The 14,193-nt window shown below is 40.1% G+C and overlaps 1 protein-coding gene and 1 non-coding gene across 2 annotated transcripts; both read left to right on the top strand.

The window, feature by feature from the left end:
- Positions 1-183: 183 nt before the first annotated feature.
- malt3 (MALT paracaspase 3) lies at positions 184-10,392 on the top strand. Its single transcript, XM_061076184.1, has 15 exons — positions 184-279; positions 511-581; positions 674-798; positions 1,313-1,451; positions 1,565-1,740; positions 1,981-2,084; positions 2,507-2,535; positions 2,652-2,855; positions 4,849-5,026; positions 5,377-5,451; positions 5,630-5,757; positions 8,109-8,258; positions 8,829-8,983; positions 9,450-9,566; positions 9,659-10,392. The coding sequence occupies exons 2-15, from the start codon at positions 572-574 to the stop codon at positions 9,983-9,985; spliced, it is 1,917 nt and encodes a 638-aa protein (XP_060932167.1). The 5' UTR covers positions 184-279; positions 511-571; the 3' UTR covers positions 9,986-10,392.
- Positions 10,393-11,516: 1,124 nt separating this feature from the next.
- On the top strand, positions 11,517-11,588 carry trnah-gug (transfer RNA histidin (anticodon GUG)). The gene has a single exon. It is a non-coding gene; the product is annotated as a tRNA-His (tRNA).
- Positions 11,589-14,193: the final 2,605 nt, after the last annotated feature.

Genomic DNA, 14,193 nt, shown 5'->3' with positions numbered 1-14,193 from the left:
AAATAATAACTGATCAGAGCTGGGTATTCCAAGTAAGACTCATTATAGTGTTAAGAATTACATAAACGTTGGTGATTTTTCAGTGTAGGGTAGCGGGAGACTAATTATATGGTATCAGCTGCCGCGTTACTATGAGCTTTACGGTATATCGTGTGTCTGTGAGCGTGTGTGAGCCTCTTCTTTCCGGGAAAGTGAAGCGAAGCTGTTAAAATACAGAGAAGAAGAACAACAGGAGTAGAAGTGTCAGACTGAGCTCCAGCAGCTGATCGAGTGACACAGGTAATCAACTGAACACTCATATCGATCATCAACTATTGTCTTATTGAAATCCAGACAGTTATAACAATACTTCTGGTTCAATAACTCACATGTTACAGAAGTGAGAAGTTTTGGGCTGAGGCTTTAAATGTATTGTACAGATTCTTAATGTGATTCACTTTACTGCTTTCTTAGTTCTCATGTAATGAGTGAATTAAACATAATCTCATTTAAACGCGGTCATTCTTACAGATGTGGTGAAAGAGGAAGACAATGATCTGATGACCAAACCCGTCCCAGTCAATGTGGAATAATGATCAGAGGTACTGTGCGTCACATCTCCTCAGACTCACTGTGGACAGATTTTTATAAAATCAAAGCCAACGACTGAGATTTATAACTTTGTGTGTTTCAGAGCTTCACATAGGGCGCCAACCTCTGTCTGTGTGTGTCCCTGTGAACCACAAGGTGACTCTGAGTGTCCGAGCTGACGGCTCCGGTCTCCTCAGCTACCAGTGGTTCACTGACGATGACCAGGAGGTGTGTGCACTCTACATATGTATATATAATAACATGTTTTATGATCTATGTTAGGATTGGGAGATATGGTAAACAAATATATCAAGTTAAATGGAAGGTTTTGAACTTTTGCCAGTGATGAAAATGAATACAAAAATATTGATAATATATATTGATGATATATCATATGCATAATTATATATATATATTGATTATATTATGTATTTATTTATAATTTTTAAAATTCTTAATTTGTCCAGCCTTAATTGATATATTTTTAACATTTCAAGTTTTTTTGCACATTATTATTTTTATTATTATTATTATTAATAATATTAGTAATTATTGTTCTCTTTAATATTTTAATGAGAACTTTGAAAGTCAATTAAAAACTACTTTCAATAAAGGATTCCTTTAAAATTATAATTGGAAGAGAGTCAAATATTACATACAAGATATTCAACACACTTTCTCATACATCATGTTTCTGTTCCCGTTAATAATTATTGTTCTGCTTGTATTATTTCTTCTGAAGGTGCCTGGCGGGACTCGGCCAGACCTGACAATCAACGCTACAAAAACCCAGCGCTACGTGTGCAGAGCGCACGACTACTACTGTAACTGCGTGTTCAGCAAATGGGTGAAAGTGAAGGTGTGGGACATTGATAAATCAGGTATACGTCGTTCCATTTTCATCTTGATTTATACTGAAGGTGTGTGCCGCTTGAGTACTTTTTTTTACTGTTGCTGTGGGTATGAATCTCTCTTCTTTCTTTTCAACCATCAGGTTTACCAGTGCACTGGCAGGGCGAGCTGCACATTGCGGTCAACCCAAAACCCCAGACCATCCGACCAGATAAAAAACTCACCCTCAGCTGCGTTGCCTTTGGCATTCCTGCTCCGGAGTACCAGTGGTACAGAAATGGTCGGGCCCTGCTCAATATGACTGGAGACACGCTGCAGGTAAGAGAGCATGAACAAGCCAGTGTTTACTCCCCTCAGTGCTGACACTGATTGTTTGCACGGCGCAATGTTTGCTGTGTCATTTCACCAACTCTTATTCATGCACCACTCAGCGACTGTGTAATTCATTTAACACAATGTGGTTAATGTTTTACCACAGTTTTGATTTGTGGTTGAGTGATCTTTCGTGAGGAAGAACGGGTGGAAATGAAAATAAAATGATTCCATGTGAACTTGCAGATTGACTCTGCAACAGCTGCACATGCAGGTTCCTACCTGTGCTCGTTGTCTAACAAGCTGCAGGAGATATGGACGACAGCAGTGGACGTTGATGTTGGTAAGTCATTGGTGAAATGATCTGTGTCTGTCTGTGTAAGTCCCTGTAGTTTCCAACTTTACTGTTGAATTTTTCCAGACTTGACTTCCTCCAATGAAAAGGATGTGACTGATTAAATAGATTTTCTCCTTTCATTCCACTGTGTTGGTGCAGAGGTTTTGAGTTGTTTCCATGATGCGAGAAGTACTTTCCCATTTCAAAAAGGAAGTTGCTAGACTCCAAATAGCGCTGGGTGCGACTCAGACTTGAAACAGGAAAGTGATGTAAAGTGAAACTGAAGTTCTTGCAGCATTTCTTCTGTTATTGTGTTTATACAGTGTGTATATCACAGTAAAACTGTCCTGTATCAGTATTAATACTTTAGATCAGATTTAAGTTTGAGAAATGCTGACTCTTTGCTTCTCTCTTTTTTTATCCCCTCCATTGCAATGATCATCTTCCTGTGGCAGCACTCACAGGTACCGTTTCATGGGAAAAATGTCAATCTCAAGCCAATCTATATATTTTTCAGTGTGTGCTGAACAAAACACGGTCAAGGGACTCATTAAAGTTTCTACTTTGGTCTTTGTTTTAGCCACAGACAAAGTTGCCCTACTTATTGGCAACTTGAATTACTCCAACCACCCCAGCTTGATGGCCCCCATCATGGACGTGCACGAGCTGTCCAACCTCCTGCAGCAGCTTGGCTTCCGAGTGGTTTCCCTGCTCGACCTCACCAGGGAGGAGATGCTAGCAGCCATTGAAAAGTTCATTCAGCTGCTTGACACAGGAGTTTATGGTGAGTGTACATTTTTTCATTCATTTTATTTCTTAGTAAGTAAGATCCTTTACAGTATTTAATTAAACATTTTTTTTAAAAAGCAGTCGTTTCATAATATACATCTTAACTAAAAATTTTAAATAAATAAAAAAGAAAACAAGAAGAGAAATAAAAGAAAATAAAGATAGATACAAAAAAAGTAAAAGGGAAACGAGGAGATATATTATTAGATACACATAATACGTGTATTTTTGGCTCAGTGAATATCCCAAAGTAAAGAGTTTACTATTTTCCGTTTAATGTTTTTTTTCTGTAGCTTCTTCCATCTCTCGTCAAACCGTTTAGTTTAAGTTTCTAATCATCTTCATTTCCATATAATACATTTCTGCCAGTTCTTTGTTATCTGATCTAAGTAGAGTCAGAGTGCGGATCTAAGTAGAGTTGCTTGAGGGATCGGAATTTCTTTGTTTTTATCTGGGTCATCTGCCATTTATCGGTCGCTGGCCACTTGTCATGGGCCACAAACCCACAAGTGGTTTATTGCATCCTGCTCTAACTATGCCTGCCTGAGTGGGCAGGTGAGGAAGAGATAAAAATACGTAGGTGTGTTCTTTGCTCACAAGCTGTGATGACGTTTCCTGATCGCCTGGTATTTATAAAAGGTGATCGACTATTAGGGACTGAGCTAAACTTCTGGCACATTATGACTTTATCATCGAACAGTAATGTGACATAATGTGGAAGATAAAACCTTCTGAACGAAACCATCATGCTGTTTCGTAATGATACTGCTTCTTACTGTGTATTCGATTGTATCTTGCTAATATCGAAACCAAGATAGAACTCACATAAATTTATCAATTCTAGTGCAGTTCATGTTCGAAACCTGCCAATTTGCTTAGCCTGTGTTGCACTGGAGCTACTTCAGAATTATTCTTTGTCCTTCTACAGTTCTACAATGTTCTGTCACTTTTTAACGTGTGCCAGATGTTGTGTGCACAGACTTTTTAAAACAGTCTATGGTGCAGAGTGAAGTTAGAAAACTTTTTGTTCATCCAACCAGGTTACAAGTTTCAAGTTTCAAGTTTCAAGTTTCAAGTTTTAAGTTTCAAGATTCAAGTTTCAAGTTTCAAGTTTCAAGTTTTATTTGTCATATGCAGTTAACACAGGGTCAACAGCACAATGATAGGTGTTGGACAAGACGAAGCCCGTCAGTTCATTAGTGCAATATCAGAATTAGAATAAATTCAATGTAGAAAGAGCTTACTATTAAAAAATATATATACAATACAACACAAAAGTAAACTGGTTTATAGTCAATGTTTTTCGTACATGAAACTCAATTAGCTTTTTCAATGTTCATGTATGTGGCTTATATGTAAGTTTGAATGATTCAGTTACCCCGTGTTACTTTCTCATATGTTGCATGTCAGCTATTTCAGAGGTTGTTGAGGCTGCAACAAAGGTTCCTCTTTTACTTTGGAGACAAATTGCCAAATAGGAGGTGATTCTATAAGTGTGGCTGCCATGACGGAGATCAGTATCCGCAGCACCTTGTCTGTATTAGCTCAGCAGTTTTGAACTGCGGTTTGACCCAGTTGCTAAGGATGTAGAAGAAAACATGTTCAACTCAGTCCACAGGCTGACAGTTTGCAGAGGGCCGTTGGTCTGTTAACTACATTTCTTATTAATATTGAGTGTATCACGTGTAGAAAACCGCACGAAATTTGCCACTGCACTTCCCTGGAACATCAACAATACACAGGGTACGTGGGAAGCCGACAAGGTGAACGGCTATTGAAATATGTGAGCCACATAGAGACAGACATGAAATTAGTAGGTAGATATTGTTGATATATTCTGTATTATATGCTGTATAAAAATCATTGTGTGACCTTTCTCTGGTCTTTCTCCAGTATTGCAGAGTATGTGTCATGCAAAATGTGATGATGACAGTTCTTACGGTGTTGCAATCGGAAACTGGATGTGCGTCTTATCACCTTTCTTACAGGCCTTTTCTACTATGCGGGTCACGGCTATGAGTGCTCTGGGAGGAATTACTTGGTCCCTGTCGATGCTCCACAGCCATACCAACCTGAAAACTGTGTGTGTGTGCAGAGGGTCATGCTCGACATGCAGGAGAAACAGACGGCACTGAGTGTGGTCCTCCTGGATACCTGCAGAAAGTGGTAGGTGCAATCATTCATCTTTCGTCTCGTGCAGGATTCCATTATACCTCGGAGATCGGAATTACCGACCCCCGATGGCTAGCTGGTTAAGATGAACACTGTTCCTGTGGAACTGGAACGATATCAACTTGGGTTATTCCAGCATGGTGTCAATTCGAGTGTCGAGCTCCGAGGTATAATGGAAACCCGGCATCAGAGATTGACTTCACTATGCATATTTAAATACAAAATGACAGTGATTATATACTCCTATACAATGATATCAATGTAAATTGAAATTGCTATGAAACAAGTTTATTGTGATTTAAAAAAGATATATCTATATCCAAAAACTATTCCACTTTTCACAGGTACAACCAGGATCGCATACCTTCTGTCATCATGCCACAGAAACCCGTTGGGAATACAGTTTATGGTTACGGCACGTATGTACTTTTAAAAATATATTATTACATCAATATTTAATAACATACATCAGTCAACACAGTGCAAGTGCAACTCTTGGCCTATGACTTGAGAAGATGCTGTAAAAGATATATATATAAACAATCTATATCTATTGGTTTCTGTGTTTGCGTAACGTTTATTCTTATACCGCCACAGATGTGAGGATGCTGAGGCTTTTGAGGTGCAGGAAGGAGTGAAAAGTACTGGAATCTTCACTAAGTACTTGAACAAGCACATCCTGCAGTCCGACAAGGTCACACACGTCTTAGAGAAGGTGTCTGAGGGTAAGTCAAAAAAATGGTGTTGGTTTGCTTTCGGTTTACAAACAAAAGTAAATATATCAAGTTTAGTTTTGTGAGAACAGGTGTGGATCGAAAAGGGGAAAATGGTTTTTTCAACTGAGCTAATTTATGGATTATGCCGTAAATCATCCATGAATTTATATCAGTCTACGTCAGATCAACTCAACCCTCCTAAAGAGATTTCAAAACCTCTCCAGCTTGTATTTGTGCATTGATACATTCAGTTTCTGAAAATTCTAATTAGTTTAGTGAACAGAGAGTTCTCGCAGGTCTGAAGGGAGCATGTTGTTCGTTTGTCCTGATTGGACAACAGCCAAGTTGCATAATTGTTGCCAACTCATTTTTAAGTTGTTTACTCAGGACTTGTAAGATCAGCTGGGACTGAGCCGGGGTTAGTAGTTGTCAAGTTGTCCCATCGTGTTTGTCTCTTTAATGGGGCTCTGGTGAAATAATTTCTCGAGGTACCATTAAGCGTGTGACCTCATTCACTGGAAATTCGGACTGTTGGCTGCAGAACTGTGTGAAACCCGAGAGCTGCAGAGTGCAAGACAGCTGCTCTGCCGTTTGGGCGGCCCCTGCCACCTCTCTCATGGCTTCACAAATCAGCACTAGCGGGACAGAATCCTGCTGACAGCACCGCGTGTGTGTCAGTATGTGTAGGTGGATGATAAATTTAGGGTGAAAAAAATGCTCCATTGGTTATGAAAATTTTCATAAAACAGGTTTTATCCCTTTTTACTTTTAGCACTTGGTACTTTTTATTTGAAACCACACAGTTTTAACTTAGACATTCCCAACCCTCTGGTTCTGTTTTTCACTCATCTGGTTTAGAGATGTGAGAATAGTGAAGACCTAAATATATTTTGGCGCAAAATCTTCCTGACACAAAATCTTGTCAAAAGCCAAAGGAGTAATCTTTATTAAACTGTTTAGACATTCCCATTCTTACATGAATTCAGTCTTGTGAAGAGTATTTTTTCCACCAAAGGTCATTTAACCACCGTCAGTTACAGGGAATATGAATTATCTCATACGTCAAACTTCCCTAAGTTCCTCAAAAGCAGCAATGTGAATCGGTTTAACCTTTTTTTTTTACATGAAGTCATTCTTCACTCACTGCTATTGCAAAACTCGGGCCACCCCCTGACAGAAAGGGTGGGAGTGTACATGCTGCTTTAGTTGGTCAAACTTTTGAAAGACTTATAGCAGGTAGTTAATGATTTAATATATTTCAATTCTTTCCATTCAATTCTGTTGCACATTTTGTTGACTTGTTGAGTTAGGTTAGCCTAAATTTTTCCAATATCTGCTCTAACGTCTGGGACAAATCATGTATGTATTGATATTTTATTTCTTCCTTCCGCTGTTTGTATTCCTGACTAATGGATCAGGATTATTCATTGCCTTTTATTGCCTAATGTAAATAAAACGTCAATGCATTACTCAATTCGGAACCTAATCCATGTTGAGACATCCAGTCCCATGATTCCAGCATCATCATGACATCACCAAACTTTTGTTATTGTTTTGATTGAGAGACGCCCTGACAGGCTGAAATTACATATAGTTAGAATTTCCCATAAATTCTCTCCATTGACATTTCAGATAATCCTATTAAAAATAGCGTTTTAAGTCTGGCACCCGACCAGCTGCGATATCTATTGTGACCATGAGACATTTGAATCATAGCAAAAATGATAAAAAAACTGATCAAAATGATACAAGACTGTGTACAGAATTATTTTATGAGTGAATGAACTTCGCATCCCATAAACCATCGCAAGTGAGCCCTTTCCAGCGACAGCCGGCCTTTCTTATTCAGTTTAACCTTGTTGGAGTAATCCCCCCCCGCCCCCCCCCCCCCATTAGATTTGTATAGTTCCGACTTTAAAGAAAATTTAACGCTGAACCATCCAATCATAGCCGACATCTCCATGGTAACAGCGACCCAGACCAATAACGGACATCTCTATTACACTTAAAGATGTGTCCTACTTCTTGATATTGTGAATAAAATAAGTTTTTCTTAAAACGCAGTTCACATCATATGGACTTGTGGCTTCTACAGGAGCATATATAGTCGTGTCACGATCTCGTAGCTTGGGATGAGTCTACCTTGGATGGTTACATTATTATGGGTGACAATCGAAATCTCTATTCAGAAAATGAACGGGTTGTATATTCTCTACTGCGTGTTTAAATGTGGATTTTCTTAAAAATGAAGAAAGTGGGCAAAGAAATTTAAATGTATGTTGAGTTCATGCAGATATTTGTTTCGCTTCTCTCTAAGGCTTTGGATTAACCTGTATTATCATTTTCTCTGTCTACATCAGATCTGGGCAGAGACCCTTTAGTTACAGGTAAGCAGGCGGTGGAGATCAAGCACACCCTGAAGGAACCCCGATCCCTCGCAGATCCAGTGTGCAGCTCTGGCCACACAAAGGAACTCCACCTGCGAGATGTCTGCTGGAGACAAGCCAATGGTGAGTCGGGGGAAATTTCCACGCAACATCTTCAGGTTTTTTCTCTCCGTCTATTAAAGTCGAGTTCAACTGTGTTTAGGACAGGATGTGTAAATACGAATGTACGTTCGAGATTCTTTTCCATTTCTTGATCTGTTCTCCGCTTCTTCACACCCCCTACACAACAGCATGGGACACAAAAAGTACAGACCATAGACTGCATGGTACAGACACTGTGGTTTAATGTGATATTTTCAGCGCCATTCAAAAAAAAAGGATGCTCACTGTTTTGAATCAGAATAAGGAACTGGTTAATGTACGTTTATTTTCCTGTTTGATGGAAAGAAGTTGTCATTTTGACATCCTTTTAACTTCCTCTAATTTACTTTGTCTTTTTAAATGTGACTCTTGATATTATGGGTTAATCTGATAATCTTCTCAGTCAAAATCAGACTGAAGATGAAAGTCTAAGGCTTAAATGAACAGAGCATCTAAAAATAGGTCCCTGAGATCGTGGATCTGACTGTACAATCATAATAAATGATTTTTTATCTATTTTTAGTCTTATTTATTTTGCATGTCTTCTTTCAGAGCTACCACGGAAGAAGCGGCTGAGGTTTCTCTGCGGAGTGGAAGTGGAAGTCGGCTTCTCAGCTTTGTTCTCTAACGTCTTGGTGGCGTTTGCCACAGTGAAGACTGTCGGCCCCCGAACGCACGACTGCACCGTGGCTCTGAGCAGTATACCTGTAAATATTTATTTAATCTATATAGAGATCACAACAGATCTATAAAGTCACACAGACACAGATTGTTTGATAGTTACACCAGAGTAATGTATCCACATAATATATTCCACTTTGCACCACGCTCACCGTAGCACGTTGTCACTTTCCATTAGTCAGCAGAAATTTCTGACCGTTCACCCCCATGTTTTGCACGTCTGAGGAAGTTCTGCCCATATATAGACTTCCAGTCTGCTGCAACCACAGACAAATCAAGAAATTGCATAATAATCTGCTCCACTCCTCTTTAGCAATGTGTCTTAATTATGGAGGCAGAACCTTGAGACATGCTGACATCTAGTGGCTGATTTGTTAAGGCATCTTTCGTGCAAACACATTGGAAGTGCAGAGATTTCATTTGTTTTTGACAAAGTTGTGTTAAATATTACTTATTATACTAATGAAATCTTTTATGCTCTTAAATCTTTAGCCTTTGGAAGACATATTTTCTGGCCCCGGCCGGTCAGAGGAGATGGACTCTCTACTTTTTAACAACTCCAATAATCCGGACTGCTCTGTGAGGATCTGCGCACTTCAGAAGCTGAAGGTATACATTCAATTGATGATATTTATTTGCCCAAATTCGGTTCACTGCAATGCAATCTGTACAATAAATGTACATATGTTGTTGTTCATTAGGAGTCGCTGATCATCAGGGTGGATCTACACTATACCCACACGGTCAGTAAGCTGCGTCAGACGGAGAGACAACACGTGGACACGGGAAGACCTCTGGTGGCGTCCTGCAAATTATACAGAGGGGGGAGTCACGCAGCAACAACCAAGAAACACGAAGGGGCCTCAGCTCAAAGTGTGGGCGGAGTGTCAGGCAGCAGGACGACTGTGGCTGGTCCACGTCAACCTTTCACCAGGAAGGCAGAGTGTGCCGCTAAAGTCGCAGTTACACGAAGCAACGAACCCGAAGAGAACGATGAGACTGAACTTTGCAACTTCCCTCCTCCGTAATAGGCCATTCTGTTTCTATTCCTGTAAATACTAACTACTTTAATGTGTTTTTTTGCTGATGTGATCAGGATTGGATGATCATGATGAATGAGTGTGTGATTGAGATTTATTATGTTTGTCCTCGATTCTTAACTCAACACTGTAGAAAAAGGAACACTTAACTTTTGCCACCCGTTGATTTTATCATAAATTTTATAATGTGTCAAATATTTCATGTACTACAGTTTTTCATCAGTTGCAAGCTGGCTAGCCTGATTTGTCAAATTAAAACCAGTCCTGTCGATCTCTTCCATGCTTATTACTATCTTGGTTGTTAAGCTGTTAAATGTCTTGGTGTGAAATCAACTGTTAGATTTTTGTAATGCAATGAGGCATTTTTGGATCATAAATTAATAAGGAAACTGAAATTGTGAGTGTGCAAATGTTTCGGTTCCCAATGATAATAACATCCTCTTTACCAACAGTTAAGCATGGGAACTATTTTACTTTCCTTCTTATGCACTGATGGAGGGAAGCATCTATTCTACTTAATACATGAATCAGCAAATTCTGGATGCGAATGATCTGCCGTCACTGAACTACAACAACACACCGTTCCTAGATAGACCCCCTCCTCCATGATACATTAGAGAAACAGGCTGAATATTTGGAATGTGACAAAGCTGCTCAGTGTGAAAATAACCATAGTGATATTAGTTTTCCAAAGAAATAATACAAACATCTCAATGAAAGAAATCAGGCATATTTAGGGAAATAAGATCTGAGTCTATGAAACTTACTATGAATGGTGTGGTTGGGTTTAATTTAAACTGTTGTTTTTGTCTGCATTAGTTAGTAAGTGAGTTAGTCTGTTAGTGAAATAGTTGGCAAGTTGGTTGTTTGTTTAGTTAGTTAGTTAGTTAGTTAGTTAGTTAGTTAGTTAGTTAGTTAGTTAGTTAGTTAGTTAGTTAGTTAGTTCGTTCGTTCGTTTGTTTATAAGCAGGATTGCAGAAATACCAATCCACCAATTCACTTGAAAATGTGTGTAGATGGGGGGCAGGACCCAAGGAACAGACCCTTACGTTTTGGTCTGGATCCAGATCACTGAGACCAGGGACTGTTTCTTTCTTTTTTCACTCTCTTTAACATTCTGTGTCTTTTGTCCATCATGTTCCTCGACTCCTCAGATACCAATGTATCGATATCATGTCTAAAAGACTGATATTTATGAGCGTGTCCAGATCTAAACAAAAATCTGCATCTGGAAAATGTCAATGGCGGAGGTGTGTACTCTACTGTTGTCAATGGGAGTACTGGTGTTATGCTGACACTTTCCCACCTCCATGTGTTTTGAGTAAGATATTAAACAGTAGCTGTACGTTCGATGTCGTGCTGCCTCCACTTTAGCCTCTAACGTTACTAAATCGCGCCAGCCCGCTACACTGTTCACCGATTTGATGTGTTGAACTCAAATACCCAAATGACGCCATTAAAACCTTTTTACATACATAAAGGTAAAATCTCTCCAACGTGTCCACCCGCCCAACAGCTTGCCGTGATCGTATAGTGGTTAGTACTCTGCGTTGTGGCCGCAGCAACCCCGGTTCGAATCCGGGTCACGGCAGACTCCTCGGGGTCATGCGTTTTTGCACCTTCTCGAATTTGATGCTGATTCACGTTAGTCTTACGTTGCATTTCTGTTATCTGACAGTTTGAATACTCTAATACAAATTTCGGATTTTTGTCTCCATTTGCCTTCTCCTAGGCAAATTCTGCCTAAGTTGGGTACAGTTGCCTTCATCATTGAGATACATATTTTTTGCAATAATCGAAACATCATTAATAAATCTTTGTGCATAAATCCCTGAAGGCAACCGGATCCATTTAAGGTGCAGGTTCAAACACCAGTTATATTTTAAGTCTCCATCGTTTTCATGGACGGCTGGTTAAAATGCACCAATGACGACTGAACAGCAGGTGGCAGTCAAACACTGTGACAGGAATAGCGTAAAGTTTAAAGTTTCAAGAGTTTATTGTCCAATGCACAACAATAACATTATGCAGTCGCTGGCAATGAAAAGCTTGGGTCACAGGCTACACATATATATATATATGGAAGAAATCAGGCATATGTCTTTCAGGTGTGTAAATATATACACACCTGAAGAAATAAACAATAGTGCAATTATGTGCAATAGTGTAAATATGCTAAGGTGCTGGTTAAGTGGAGTTATTGCAGATCGTAGGATTTTAAATTTCTTATGGCCTGAAGGCAGCAGGCAAAAAATGTTTATGGCTGGGATGATAGAGGTCACTGATTATCTGGTTGGTCTTCTTCCTACACCGCTGGGTGTAGAGGTCCGCCATGGATGATAGCTGTGTCCTGGTGATGTGCTGGGCAGACTTCACCACCCCCCAGGACAGGTGTGGCATCAACAAACTTAAAAGAGTTTCCTCCCCGTCGGGGAATTGAACCCCGGTCTCCCGCGTGACAGGCGGGGATACTATCCACTATACTAACGAGGAGTTATTTACTGATGTCTGGCCATTAGTATTCTTTGAGCTAATTTCCAAAAATATATGACTGTGTGTGGAAGGGTAACCACACGAACAGTAATCAAGCAAATTTTGCTTCATTTGATAAAAACATAGATGATACAATCTTAACTGCAGATAAACCAGGCAGGATGAACGCAAAGTGTTCTGTCTTCACTCTTCACAAGAGACTCTCTTCACCATAGGAGGACTCACTAATGACAAGGAATAATTAGTTTCAGGGCTTTGACACAGGCCAATCAAACAGCCCATTCCAAACAGGCAGGTTAAGAACGGACATTGCTTTAATAATAATACAAAATATTACTGCAGCACATTGATACAGCAATATACCATTGTTGTGACTTTTTTACAAGGTCTATGCGTATGAGATACGTTTATCAATATGCTGGTTCCAAATGTCACTTTTCAGTTTAATAAAACTTATATATTTTGCACTTTTGCCAGTTAATGGCTATTGTTCATTGGAACGATGGCCCCTGTGGACATTAGTGAGTGTGTTATAGACTAAAGGGGCATTAATATGGTACTTTATGCACTTTTGTGTACATAGTGTCAAACCCTTTGAAACTGAAACCACATTGCAGTGAATGAAATACACAAACCCTGCACTCTTCCTGTTCATGGCCATTTTTCTTTCCTCTTCAGTGAGACAGGCGTCTTGATGCATTGCGATATTAGATGATCGTCTTGCAGTGTATCGATTATTGCAAGATCGCTATATCGTGATTTATCGTCATCTTGGTCCATGCACGGAATAATAGTGACCCGCCTTCTTCCTACACTGCTGGGTGTAGAGGTCCTCCATGGATGGTAGCTCCATCCTGGTGTTGTGCTGCTAGTCAAGATGCTCTATATGGTGCACCTGTAGAAATTGCAGAGAATCCTGTCATCCATGTGGAGCTTCTGCAGCCTACAGAGGAAGAAGAGCCTCTGTCTGGCCGGCTTCCTGCTGGAGTCTGTGTTGTGGGTCCAGGTCAGGTCATCACTGATGTGGACTCCAAGGAACATGAAGCTGCTGACTCGCTCCACCGTGGTCCCGTTGATGGAGAGGGGGGCATTTTCCACTCCAGGTAAGCTCCTTCATTTTGCTGACGTTGAGATGGTGGTTGTTGTCCTGACACCTGACCTCCTCTTTGTAGGCCTTCTCATCGTCGACGGTGATCAGGCGTAGGACACTTGTGTAATTAGCAAATTTAAAAGTGTTTCCTCCCCGTCGGGGAATTGAACCCCGGTCTCCCGCGTGACAGGCGGGGATACTATCCACTATACTAACGAGGAGTTGTCTTTGTCACCTGGCAATTAGGAATAATTTTTCTAATTTCAAAAACGTATGTCTCTCTGTTGAAGGCGTACCGCGCCAACAGTAATAGAGCAAATTTAGAGCATTTGATAAAAAGATAAAATCTTAACAGCAGATAAACCAGTCAGGATCAACGCAAAGTTTTCTGTCTTTACTCTTCACCAGAGACTCTCCTCACCATAGGAGGACTCTAGCCTGGGTGCCAGACGAATTTAGCCCCACCCACAACATTTGAGGTCGGGAAGTTCGGTCTGGCAACGCTCCGTAGGGGAGAAACTATGGCCAAACAGAAACTTAACGGACCAATCAAATTGTCAGGGCAGGCTTTATACGATGATGGACAGATGATCAACAGTAACGTAATCAACCA

The sequence above is a fragment of the Limanda limanda genome, chromosome 8, assembly GCF_963576545.1.
Source record: "Limanda limanda chromosome 8, fLimLim1.1, whole genome shotgun sequence".
In the NCBI taxonomy this organism is placed as follows: Eukaryota; Metazoa; Chordata; class Actinopteri; order Pleuronectiformes; family Pleuronectidae; genus Limanda; species Limanda limanda.
This window is presented reverse-complemented; position numbering and strand designations above follow the sequence as displayed.

What these genes read in the sequence shown, in the direction of transcription:
- malt3 (XM_061076184.1), top strand. An exon ending in GACGTTGATGTTGGTAAGTC is followed by an intron (nt 2,085 to 2,506) that starts ATTGGTGAAATG and finishes CCTCCATTGCAA; the next exon opens with TGATCATCTTCCTGTGGCAG. An exon ending in CTGCTGGAGACAAGCCAATG is followed by an intron (nt 8,259 to 8,828) that starts GTGAGTCGGGGG and finishes GTCTTCTTTCAG; the next exon opens with AGCTACCACGGAAGAAGCGG.